This window comes from Cuculus canorus, chromosome Z (genome assembly GCF_017976375.1).
Source record: "Cuculus canorus isolate bCucCan1 chromosome Z, bCucCan1.pri, whole genome shotgun sequence".
Taxonomy (NCBI): Eukaryota; Metazoa; Chordata; class Aves; order Cuculiformes; family Cuculidae; genus Cuculus; species Cuculus canorus.
In genome coordinates, this window is record NC_071441.1 from 67,930,352 (window position 1) to 67,943,165 (window position 12,814).

At 40.2% G+C, this 12,814-nt stretch overlaps 1 protein-coding gene across 5 annotated transcripts in view; it reads right to left on the reverse strand.

The window, feature by feature from the left end:
- UNC13B (unc-13 homolog B) overlaps positions 1-12,814 on the reverse strand; it is a 222,798-nt gene that overhangs the window by 161,094 nt on the left and 48,890 nt on the right. For 3 of the 5 annotated variants that reach the window (XM_054053735.1, XM_054053738.1, XM_054053740.1), the window contains exons 7-8: positions 11,164-11,221; positions 296-331 (exon numbers count right to left, since the gene is read on the reverse strand). In XM_054053735.1, the coding sequence (XP_053909710.1) occupies positions 296-331; positions 11,164-11,221 (94 nt within the window). The remainder of the gene's footprint in view (positions 1-295; positions 332-11,163; positions 11,222-12,814) is intronic. The other 2 variants (XM_054053736.1, XM_054053739.1) reach the window with 1 other exon arrangement.

Here is a 12,814-nt window from a genome sequence, read left to right on the forward strand (position 1 = left end):
AATGGAATCATCTTTACAGGAAAAGAAGAACAGTCCAAATTCTGCATTCTTAGCCTCAAATTCCAGTAAGTAAAAGGCACAAGCAACTGAACTAAAACATGGCCAAATCAAAATTAACAGTAAAAAAAAAATGAGTGGACAGCCATCCACACAAACATGAAGACTCTGTGAAAGTAAAAGAAAATACAACGGAACAGATTTTATATATGCATGAATATTTCCACTTTCTTTGTACTGGAGCATGCTGCATCACTACAGGATCAGAAAACTTGCAAGAAATCAAACTGTTACGTACTCAGCTGCTCTCCCCATCCGAAATAACTCCAGTTGCCTGTATGTAACACAAACAGCAGCAAAGAATAGGAATGGAAAAAGAAAGCTTAGAAAAACAAACCACAAGCATACATTTAATGTATTTTAAAAGCCTTATAGATTGCACTCTTGACAACATAAGAGTTTTTTCATTATATACAACATTGAATTTATCTTGAGTCTTACTCTTTCCTATCCCGTTTTCTTTGTAAGACATTCTGAAGATTAAAATCACTATAGGCTTGAAGAATAACCAAGAAATCATGCATTTATTGACACAAAGAGACAAAATATTTTTCAACACACAACTTAGGAAAAGTAGTAACACACTGTATTTCCTAGTACACATTATCAGGATTACAGACAGAACGTTCTAGAAACCAGAGTCCAGTTAAGAGCAGTACCTGTTTCCAGGCTAAACTGTGCAAGTCAAGTGGTAAATGTGGCTTCATGTTTCCATTTCTGCCCCTTTTATAGAACAAAGGTTAACTCAGTAGTGAAAATACCCCACTGGTCATCTCAGGGTGAAAAAATTATATTTGTGCAGAGTGCTTTCTTAGCTAGACACACACTGGTACAAAACTTAAGACCTCTCACAGCATCCTAACCGTGCAAATAGTCACAAGTTAATTCTACAGCTGTAAGAAAAATTCTCTGTGTTAAATCAGAGGTGACAACAAATTCATGCTAAAGCTAACCTGCATGTTGGTAATAGAGCCAAGTTATTACTAATCAATATCCATGTTGTCCCCCCAAGGTCATACTCAGTATGATGGAGGCAACAAACTACCACATACAACCTTCAAGGCATCTTGGAAGCATGCACACAACTTGCAGCTCTAAGAAAAGCTTCAGAACCAGCATTTCTAGATGATGTTCCATAAAAAACTCTTTTAGAAGTGAAGTTTATAGGACTGTTGATGTGTAAGTGCAGCAGGTGATAAAAAAAACCTTCACATGCACGCAGAAGACAAGCATGAGCTTTCTGTCCTGGCAATCAGCCTCATTTCTAGCTACCAGCCAGCCACACATTTCCAGGAAGGTGATAGCTCAGAGGATAGAACAAATCATTTCGCTTCCCCTCACCAACAAAGTTAGACTGGGATAGTTATTGGTCTTAGCTAAAATTGCAGAGAATAGTTCTAAAAATACCAAAAGTCTGTCCTAAAAAATTACCACACGACCTACTATGCAGTAACTGCTTCTGGTGAGTAATTTGGGTTCCCAAAGCTTTAGTCCTCGTGTACACGTACCTAGGAGGGGCTCTGGTGACATTTCAGTTTTGTGAAGGAAAAACGGTGAGCAGAAAAAAAAATAATAAAAAAGATAAACAGATATGAACAACTCCAAGAAAAGGGGGAAGAGATTAAAAAATGGAGAGAGATTTAAACTCTGACTTCCTTATCTGGCAACTAGTGGCGCATCAAAGCCACAACCAGGTTGTTTCCTCTTTCTCAGGCATAAAATGTTTTCAAAGCAATGCACCTTCTCGAATACATCTCAGTACTTGCAGGGTTCCTGGACTCCAGGCTCTCGCACACGTGGTGCTTTGCACAGACACAGCCACAGCTCAGGTTTAAGTGGCACTTCTGTTATCTACTTGAGCTCCAACGGCAGGTACTTCCCTTCCAACTCCTGGGAGTAGCAAGAGAAAATGTAATATGTTATCATCTCTCATAGGAGAGATGCTCCAGTCCTCTGATCATCTTCGTGGCCCTCTGCTGGACTCTCTCCAGTAGTTCCTTGTCTTTCTTGAGCTGAGGAGCTTAGAAATGTCCACAGGACTCCAGATGGGGCCTCACTAGGACAGAGCAGAAGTGCAGGAGAACTTCCCTCACCCATCTGTCCACACTCTTCTTGATGCACCCCTGGATACCATTGGCCTTTTTGGTCATGAGGGCACATGGCTGGCTCTCGGTGAGTGGCAAAGAGAGGTAAGAAGGGGAGGCAATAAGAAGAAAGTATTGAAACAAGTGGCAAAGACAGAGGGAGCATCAGAGAGGGGACATGTGGAGAAGGCTGAGGAGAAAGAGCAAGAAGTTGACAGAATGCTGCACTGAGTTGTATCTTGCTGTAATAAATAGTTCACATTAAAGAGAAGATTATTTCCTACTCACATGTAAGTCAAGCAATGGCTTATGTGTCTCTTATTCCTGAAAAACTCAAGCCATTAGCACATGGGATAGCAACCTCAGCACCTCCTTCCATCAAAAGGTTCCTACCTCAGGTAAACAGCAAGAGGTAAAGGAAGCCAGCGTTCAGACATTTGCAGGCTGGATTAAAAATGCAGAAAACTTTCCAGGAGCACAACAGTTTTGCATTCAGACTACCTGCTAGCTAAACCGATTTAATTATTCACAAATGAATGCCTGTATAACACCTCAAAGCAACTGGGCAAGAAATATCAGAAGACACCAAGTTTCTGTAACCAGTGTGCAGATCAGAAAAACTAGAGAGGAAATGGAGCTTACCTGTCTTGCACCCTTTTCCCAAAGATAAAAATCCCAGCCTCTGCACAAACCACTGTACTTTGCATAGATGGAATAAGTGGCTCTTTAAGGGAAAAAGCCTGTCCTCAGAAATCATCTCAGACCCTTGCTAGCCCATGTTTCAATGACAGCCACTGTTCTGATGGCTGGTGCAGCACTACCTAGCTTCAAATGTCAGCAAGGAGAAAACCACCCCAAGCCTCACACTGTGTCCTTGGAGGAGAAACATTACCACCTCCCATAGACCAGAGTCCTCAAACTGAAGCAATATCCCCAAGCCAGCAACTTGCCTGCCTACCTTACTGCTACCAGGTTCTCCATGAACAGCATGAAAACCCCACAAACTGGCTAAAGCAGATAAGAGACTGTTATTTCCATGCCTAAGACAAAGAGTAGTAGTCGATGCCGAGCAGGGCAGGGTGGAGAGAAAAGCAGCTGCCTGTAGGCACCAGCTCCTTACCCTGCAGATTTTCTCACACTGAGAAGCTGGGTCTTGGCTAACCAGGGCACACTCCAAGTAGAGACCAACTGGGAAGGCAATGCTGCAGGTGCAAACAGAAAGAGATGCAGTAACACAGAGTAGGGGATTTTCAGCCAGAATCTCAAAACTCTGCTTTTGTTTGTTTTTACTAACACCCACTTCACTTCAGCGTCTAACATTTTGGATAAAAGATGAATTTAGTAAAGATTCAACACATATGCTGCTTCATTTAAGATTCAGGAGCTAACAGTATAGATCTCGGTCCTTCACCATAATCGCAGAAGACCTGGGCTGACAGTCTTGATATTCTGAATGTTAATGAAAACAGAGTTTCTTTTTAGCCTTTTCAAGTTGTTTTTCTGCTTCATAAAAATAACAGGAATAACCTCATTTTGTTAAGAAAAAAACCCTTCCAGATGACCTCTGGGAAAAAATTTAAGCCTGTACAAATCTGAACTGAAAACACCAAGAGGTCCAGGCAGATAGAAAATAGAAAATTGTAATTCTAAACATATACAACAGCAACATACATTATCACTGCAATAGATGCTACAGACAAGTCAGACTAGGTACTCTTTGCACTCTTACATACAACAGTGTGTTTCTTGTTTATACATTATTTTGTATTTGTAAGTTTCAGTACTCAAAACCTGAGGTTTCATATAAACCTCCAATTAAGGACTAAGCAACACCAGCAGCCTGGTGCCTTGGAAGCTACAACATTCTTGTCGTTAACACATTTTATAAAGCATATCTAAGTTCCCACAGTTAGCTGAACATAACATATGCTCGTTCTGTGTCTCAATTATGCAACTATTCAAGGAGGAACTACTCCTCCCCACTTCACACTGTCAAGCCTGGATCAGCAGGGACACTGTAGAAAAGCAGAATATTCCAAGTTTTGAATACAGTCTAATTTGATTGCCTGAGTGCCATTTTGTTTCACTTCTGTTTATAATTCTCAGAGTGGCTAGAACCTGCTACCCACATCGGAACATTATCGTTTACTGCTGTCCACTGCCTAAAGTCTGGCTAATAAATTATTTAATCATCCCATGCTGACCAAAGACAGAGAGCATTTAAACAGGTTTATAAGAGTAAACTGGGCACAGGAAATTACACTATATTTGGTGCTGATAAAGTACTGTTTATAGAATACAAACAGAGCTGGGAATGTGCTGGTCAGTTCTTTCTTCTATATTTAATAAACTTCAGTTCAGTTTTGCAACATCACAACCTCTGCACTGAAGGAACTGACAGAAACAAGAACAGGCACTGAAGTATGATGTTGGAGTACTGTCCTGGCTCACTACTCCCTCTTTCTCACCACATTCTATTCCAGTTTAAAATTCAGCTTGTGTAGAAATTTTGGAGTATTTCACTTCACTGTCTGAAATAGTGCTGTTGGTCACCTTCACTATGGCTAAAAAAAAGTCAGATTTAGAGCTGAGTTTAAGCAAGACTCAGATCTCCATCAAACCATTGGGAGTATCCCTAAATTAATACAAGCTTATGCAAATCATTAAAACCAAGGAAAAAGAATGGGGCAGAGTACCACTTAATTTTATCTACAATGGCAAAACTGTAACATTTCTATCACCATATTAATGACAAACACAGCTGTCTTGTCTGACAAATTTCTGGGCTACCAAGTCACACAAATAATTCAGTTAAGAAACATAAACACAAGAACCACCAAAAGTTTTACATCATAGAACTACAGAATGGTTTGGATTGGAAGGGACCTTAAAGATCACCCAGTTACACCCCCTGCCATGGGCAGAGACACCTCTCACCAGACCAGGTTACCCAAGGCCCCATCCAGCTTGGCACTGAACACCTCCAGGGATGGGGCATCCACAGCTTCCCTGGGCAACCTGTGCCAGTGCCTCACCACTCTCACAGGAAAAAAATTCTTCCTAAAATCTAATCTAAATTTCCCCTCTTTCAGCTTAAAATTGTTTCCCCTCATCTCACTGTGCAATCCCGGACCAAGAGCCCCTACACACATTTCCTGTAGCCCCCCTAAGTACTGGAAGGTCGCTACAAGGTCCCCTCAAAGCCTTCTCTTTTCCAGGCTGAACAACCCCAACTCTCCCAGCCTGTCCTCATATGGGAGGTACTCCAGCCCTTGGATTGTCTTCATGGCCTCCTCTGGATTCGCTCTAACAGATCAATATTCTTCCTCCAGGATGAGGACTCCAGAACTGAATGCGGTACTCTCAGTGAGGTCTCAGGAGAGCCTAGCAGAGGAGCAGAATCCCTTCCCTCAACCTGCTGGTCAGAATTCTCTAGATGCAACCTAGAATACGGTTTGCTTTCTGGGCTGCAAGCACACTTTACCAGCTCCTGTTGAGCTTCTCATCCATCAAGAATTGTATCTCCTAATGGGATCCATTTTTGGACCATAGTGGATCATTTAACCTTACATATATGCATAACAGCAAAAAGGAATACAATGTTCTACAGCAGCTGAGATAAAAGATTTCTCCCTTTCTCCTCCTCATTTTTAATCTTGGACTTTCAGTACAAGCTTCATTGCTCAGGGACACATATTTATGGCTTGTAAATAAAGTTAAGCAATAATTTTTCTGCCAGTTTAAAATCTTCAATCTAATTTTTAAAAAGGTTATATTCCACTGTGGTAACCAAAGTCAAATTAATTTTCTGTTATTACTGTGACATTAAAGGATGACTAATAAAGTTTCAGAGTCCTGAAAAAAAAATCCCTACCAGTAAAAAAAAGAAGCATTCAGGAAGAGCAGCAAACAAATTATGAAACCTAGAGTGGTTAACCATGCATTCACTTTTTGATCACTGCTTATAGAGACACATGTCAATATTAGCAATGTTCAGCACGGCAAGAGGAGCTTTAGGTTTGGGGCTTATTTAAAAGTCAAAGCTTTATTTCCTTGTCTACACCTTTCAGAATACTGCATGCACTCTAGGAAAACAAAAACTAACAAAGTGCATTTAGAGGATCAGCAGCCAAACCACAGATTAGCTCTCCTCTAGAGTCTAGCAGTAAGTTGAACTTTGTTACTGTATAATTTTCTAATATTGTCAGTATTATTATTTGTAACTACAGTTTGCTGAATACTTTTCCTTAGACATATCCAGTCCTGAAGCAGCAGCTCTATCCCAAAAATGCAGACAGACATTTTAGAGTACGTCCTTGACTCTGCACTCCTGGGAGCCAACCTGTCGTGCCTTCTGCCAGCTCAGGCAGTGAGTACTGCAAAGCCACAAGAAAACAAGTCTCCTAAACCAAGAGGAACAGGAGGAACAGTCACTTGGAAGCAGAGAGGCCAAAGAATTTACTTCCCCAGCTCATCAAACTAACAAAAACCAGCTCACAGTGGTTTCACTTGTACAAACAAGCATAGCTTTTTCTCTGCCTCGCTAAATTTAAGCAGAAGTCATTCATCTGTTCCATTTTGAATTACACTGACAGAACATTTTTTGAGGACTGTTGTAAGGCTTACTGTTTGTACTGTCACCAGTAGTTTTACTCTTACTAGAGCACAGCTTTCCAACGACTGCTGCAGGATTTTTATTGGCGCCCACCCTTCAAAAGGGTAAAAATAACCACTGACCTATTCCTCACTTCTCCCAAACCAGCCTGGCCTAGAGATGTCACAGGTAGCTGCTGACCTCTATTGTTTCTAAGTGCAGAAGCAGGTTGATAACCAGAAAAAAAACAAACAGCAAGAATCTAGACATGTAGCATACATCTCTGCCACAAGGAAGGTGGTATCACCTCCCAGCGATCATAGCCAGCTATGCTTCCTGCCACTGCACTATTAAAGATCATCAATCTCCAAAAACAATTCAGACAGTCAAGTTATGCCCTGCTTAGAAGCACTTTGATATTCCCTAGCCTTGAGAGCCTAGTACAGTCGATCATTATTTTTACATATTGTTACCAAAGAGGAAGAAAAAACTCTTAATAGGATGTCATTTCAGCACATTTGCCGCCACAGGACCACTTCCTCCAGTTGAACACTGGTGGATGGCAGCCAGCATCATCTTTGACTAGAATATACCATAGTATTCAACAACAGCACAAAATGGCATGCTGAAATGAGTGCACACACAACCCCAGACGCATATGGCTTCATTCCATGAAAACAGCCTGCAATGCACATCCTGCCAACCAAGCTCTTTACCCAGCTGCCTTGGATCCCCAGCCCATCCAGATCAGGACATTCAGTGCCGACACTTCTGCTAGGACCTCACCAGCATCTGTGCTGTGGAAATCCTAGCAACGGGGCTTCATCGCTCCGGCCCAGTGGCACTTTACTGGCAGCATAAACATGCTCGCACCCACAGTACAATATCCAAAGCACAAAACCGGTGTGGATGCTATGAGGGCTGGCTAGGGAGTCATGGGCAGGAAAGGCAGTCATCTGGCTTCTTAGCAGGCAAAGCTCCTCATCAGTGCCATGGAAAGCACCACAGCCTCAGCATTCAAGTTAGTCTGTGCTGAGGAACAGTACAAGCCTCCCTGATGCACCAGTGGAATTTGAGTTCCCAGAAAGATAACTGAAGGCCATCAGGAACGAAACCTCTCAAAGTCAGCCTTTGGTACTCTTGAAACAGCAGTGAATGTATGGATATTAATGGCATATTGTCTTACACATTTGGAGCTGTCTTGCTCCTTTCTCTCTGACCTGCTGGCAGACCAAGCACAGGCTAGCTTTGATTCTTTTTGCTGGTATAACAGTCTTATTAGAAAAGCTATTCCTTTCCTTACTGCACCAATTCACAACCCAGAGCCAAGCAACAAATTTACCTTCTTCTGAAAAAAAAAAAAAAACAGACCCAACAAAACCCACAATAAAAAAAAACCACAGCCCTGGTAGACAAGGTTTTTACAGAGCAAAAGACATGTAAGTGAGAACTATGGTGCACTGTGGTCTGTCAGGGTCTCAATGTGAAAAGACCAGCACCACAGAACACTCGAGGAAGAAGAGAAAGAGATACATGCAGAGAAGAGAGGAGAAAGCATTCTCAGAAAGATTATCAACCAAGATAAGAGTACAGACACAGTGACTGATTCAGTGGCATGTAGGGCATCTTTTCTGAGAACACTGAACAAACCTGCTCTCTTCCACATTTGTAAACTCTGTGACAAGAGGTACATTCACAGCAACTGGCATTAACTGTGACTGACAAGCTTTTTCCACAAAGACGCAAAATATCTTTCTCATCCCAGTTTGCATGGTGTCTTCTCCAAGTCAGAGCTGTGTTTAAAATACTGACAGAGTGACTCATTTATGGATCATAATGGACATCTTGTTACCAGGAATTATCTTGAGCATACAAGGAAAACAAATCTATATCTACCACAGTAAATAACTTGGAGCTTATTGACTCAATGAATGGTAAAGCAATCAAATAACATTTCTTCAATTGCTTCATTTAAAGTGAATTTCCTGACAATAAAAGCTTGTTTTCTTTTTAATTTGCATTCAGTTTCAGGTTGCGGGTAAAAGCCTATATGAGGATGCTGCACTTATCCAACAATGAAATATCAGGAAATTAAGAATTAAGATTACATTTAATAGAAATGCAAACAAAACTTTATATTTTTTAGGATTTGGGAAGATATTCTTGGGGTGCAAAACGTACTCTCATTGTGCAGGTCTTTTGCTCCTTCTAGATACTTAGTCTGCTGTCCAGCTGATTGTGTGCTGCTCCCAGCAGTGATAACATCTCATCTAGCACATCGTGATGGAAAACTGGACGAGTCTTACAAATGTTCTTGAGGATATTTTTATCAAATCTAAAAGTACAACTATCAATTATTTACCCACATGGTAAGTAAGAACACTCCATACTCAATGTGTTTTATGTAAAAGGAGGTTTGCACATGATGCTCCTGCATCATATGCAAAGGTCAGGTAAGCTTTTAATAAAAACACAACCAACACTTCTGCTGGGTTGAATACTTGAGTTTCAAAGGGCTATGTTACATTCGGGCATTACAATTCTTATGCACAAATTGATGCAGACACTGTTCGTTTTTCAAAAGTATTTCTACATTAATTGCCTATTTTGTATTTGTTCATGTAAATTAGATATTCATATATGCTAAATACTTGTAGGCAGTAGATAGACAAAAGTATATGCAGTGCCACAAGCTTTATTGGATTATTAGAAAATTCTTAAATACATTAGACACATACTGCTATGCAACATTTAACATCAGTTCTAATGAGTGGCTTAATCTCATGAATGATTAAATTAATTCTTATACGATTTTAATTGTTAAACCAGGGTCCTTAAATTAATTACTATAAAAGGTCACTTTATAGCAAGATACAAGCTATTAACAGGCAACACAAAAAGGGCAACTGCAGTTCTACTTTTCACTATGTCTGGCTTGCAAGAGCTGAGTGGGTCCTCCAGGGAAGCAGCCAGCTACAAGAGCTTGAGGATGTACAAGCACCACGCTGTGGGAACACGTGCAGCTGCTTTCCCTACACAGAAGCATTCCTTCCAATTTACCCACACATCCCAATACTTAGAATTCTGAGTGAATCAAACCAGCCTCTCTCAAAGAAAAGCAAAGTCCAGGGCACAGAGCCAGGAAAGTCATTCACCAAATAATGCACTCATTTCTTGGAAACTTCATATTAGACACTTTTTCTTTGACTTTCTAACTTCAGAGTTTCTCCATGCTATGCTAGTATGGTTTAGTCAAGTATTAGTCTCTCCAAAATTGTTTTTTATTTGTAGCCTTTGCAAATCAATTGTATCCTTCTAACTATGTAAAAACAAACAAGCAAAAGGAAGTCCTCTTTACAGTATTCTTTACATACAGTATTTTTTTTAAAAAGGGAGGATACATTTGTTAGGGTACCACTGCCAGAATACTTTCACATAGCTTTGTACAAGTTCCAGCTACACGTTCAGATTTCCGAGGCAATTGGTTAGTGTCCATATTTTGTTGAAAAAGTAAGAACACATAATAACACTATAGAGACAAATTAAGTCTACTCAAAAAAAAGGTGAACAGTAATTAACACTGCCTAATGTTAACAATTTTGTAGAGCTCCAATAACAAGCCTAATGACTAAACAGCCTGGAAAGTCTTACAGGATTTGAAGCAGAGGATAAAGGATTTGTTTAAATTATGAGACTTGATTTTTATTAAGGTTGTTGCCAAAAGCAGATAAGACATTCCTAAGAGACATCAATGAGTTTTCATCTACTGTACATTAAAAGCAGTGTTTCAAAAATATAATTTTGCAGACCATCAGATACAGTATGTCCCAGGTTATTTTTCCATCCATGCTTTCAGAAGCATAAAAAAATGCAAGATAAGATAAGCAGAAATTAGTAAAAATATTTTTCATCAATCAACACAGCATTGAAAAGTAATATCAAAGAAATTGCCATCAAGTACAAAAACATCTGGTACATTTTAGAAGGCCAGTAGTACCTGTCTCCATCTATTCTCTTCCACTTAAAATTTCATTAAAAGGTCATAAAAATAATAGTCAACACTTGATGTTTGAAGAGAGCATAGCCTGGCTTAGTTATATGAAAAATCTCTCAATTTCTTGTGTTGATATTTCAACGGTCTGACAATCTAGGTGACTTTGAACACATTTGGTGTTCTTCTCACACATGAGGACACAGTTTAAAGACTCAGCGCTTGATTTCACTTACTGGCATCAGAAGCTTCAGACCAACAATTTGAATGGCAGAGCTTTTTATAGCTGACAAAAGTTATTAGCTTCATAGAGGTTTAAGTACTTCTAACAAGCGAACATTGTTCAAATGTACAATCTATTCGGTACCTAAGCAGAGAAGGAAATAAAGTACAGTGAAAGGAGAAAAAATGCTGAGAAGAAATAAAGTGTAACTTACAACACTGGGAGGCAGCACTGGGCAACGGTTTCTTCTGGACTTCCTCCTGAAAGGAATACTAAGGGAGACGAGGAAAAAAAAAAAAAAGAAAGAAAAAAAAAAGAAAAGAAAGAAAAGGAACACAGACTGATGAGAAAGCAAATAGTAATTTCATTGAACAGCTTTCAGAGTGTAGCACACCACGTGTACGAGAAAGCACCCCAGTAGTATCAAAGCATTAAATATTCTCTGTTAATACCGATATTCAGACATATTCTCAGAGGTCTCGTCTTTTTTCATATTGAAACCAGGTGTTAAGTGCACACCTGGTTAAGTTGAAGTCTGCTTTACTACAAGCATCAGCCCTATTCTCAGTTGTGAGCCTTCAAATTAAACATCTAAAAGATCCGATTCTTCACATCACAAAATCACTGTGACAGGAAGCTCAGAACTGAGTATAAGCCCATTTACATTTAGACACTGAAGCACGGCTTCAAAAGCTCAAAATTCAGGTAGGCTCACAGCAACACTGCAGTAGGAGATCGAAAAGGTTCAATAATGAGTGCGCTCAGCAGGACAGTAACACATTGTTTGCCCTGGCAACACTTACAAACTCTCCTGTAGATCCAAAACAAACAATTTTTCATCTCATTTAATACTAAATTAGAGAACACAGGGATATTTCAATTAGCCAGCTTTGACTTTTTACAAAGCTGTTTGTTACAACATCAAGGCATTCCCCAGAGGAATGCCAGTTGTTTTATTTTGTTATTCTCCTCTGTCTCGTATTACATAGAGATATGAGGAAATCAGGAAGATTGAGCAAAATAATGAGAACAGCAGTCTTTGTTAGATAAAAAAGGTCTGATGACAACAGAAATGGCAACCTTAGCAACCTGGTGCTGCAATCTGTGCCAAACAGGGCCACCAGACAGGCCCTCCTTGGATCTGGTTAAGGATTAACGACCAGTGCATTACACGGAAGGTGGCAACCTGCAGACTTCCGCAGTGCCTATCTTCCAATCTGTGCTATTTAAAATGCACAAGTGATCCTGAAAGGCGGTTAATCTTTTCATCAGCAAACTGTCGACTCACTGAGCTAATCAGCACAGTGAAAACAAGAACTGGATCTCACAGCACTGACTGGTTGACAAAGTGGTGAAAGGAAAGCTGTTGATGAGCAGTTTCAGCAGCACAGGACAGCATTGGGTTCTGAATTATTACACTGAAAGATGCAAAAATGGCAGTATTTTGTTCTTTTTAAGGCATCAACCCAAGGACTATCAGCAGTCCCAAAAAGAAAAGTGACTATTAAGTGTTTGTAGCAATAGAGACTGGAAATCTTTTTTATGCCACCACATAAACTCCAAATGAACCTGCTCCTTGAATACTGACGTGCAACTCCAGTTTGTTCATCCACTGCCTCAAACTCAACAAGCAGAGAAGAAGATAAAGGCACAAAGTTGTCCTGTACTGAATACCACCAGGCAGATCAGGACTCCGCAGCCCAAAGCCATGCAAGAGGGTGAGGTCTGTAAAGGTGAGCGGCACAGAGCAGATGAACGAGGATCAGTCATTCCATTCTTTAAATAAACCTGCCTCCAGCTGCTTTCACAACATACAGTTTGCTTGCTCAGAGCAAGTTAGATATTTCTTCAGGCAATGCTCAATT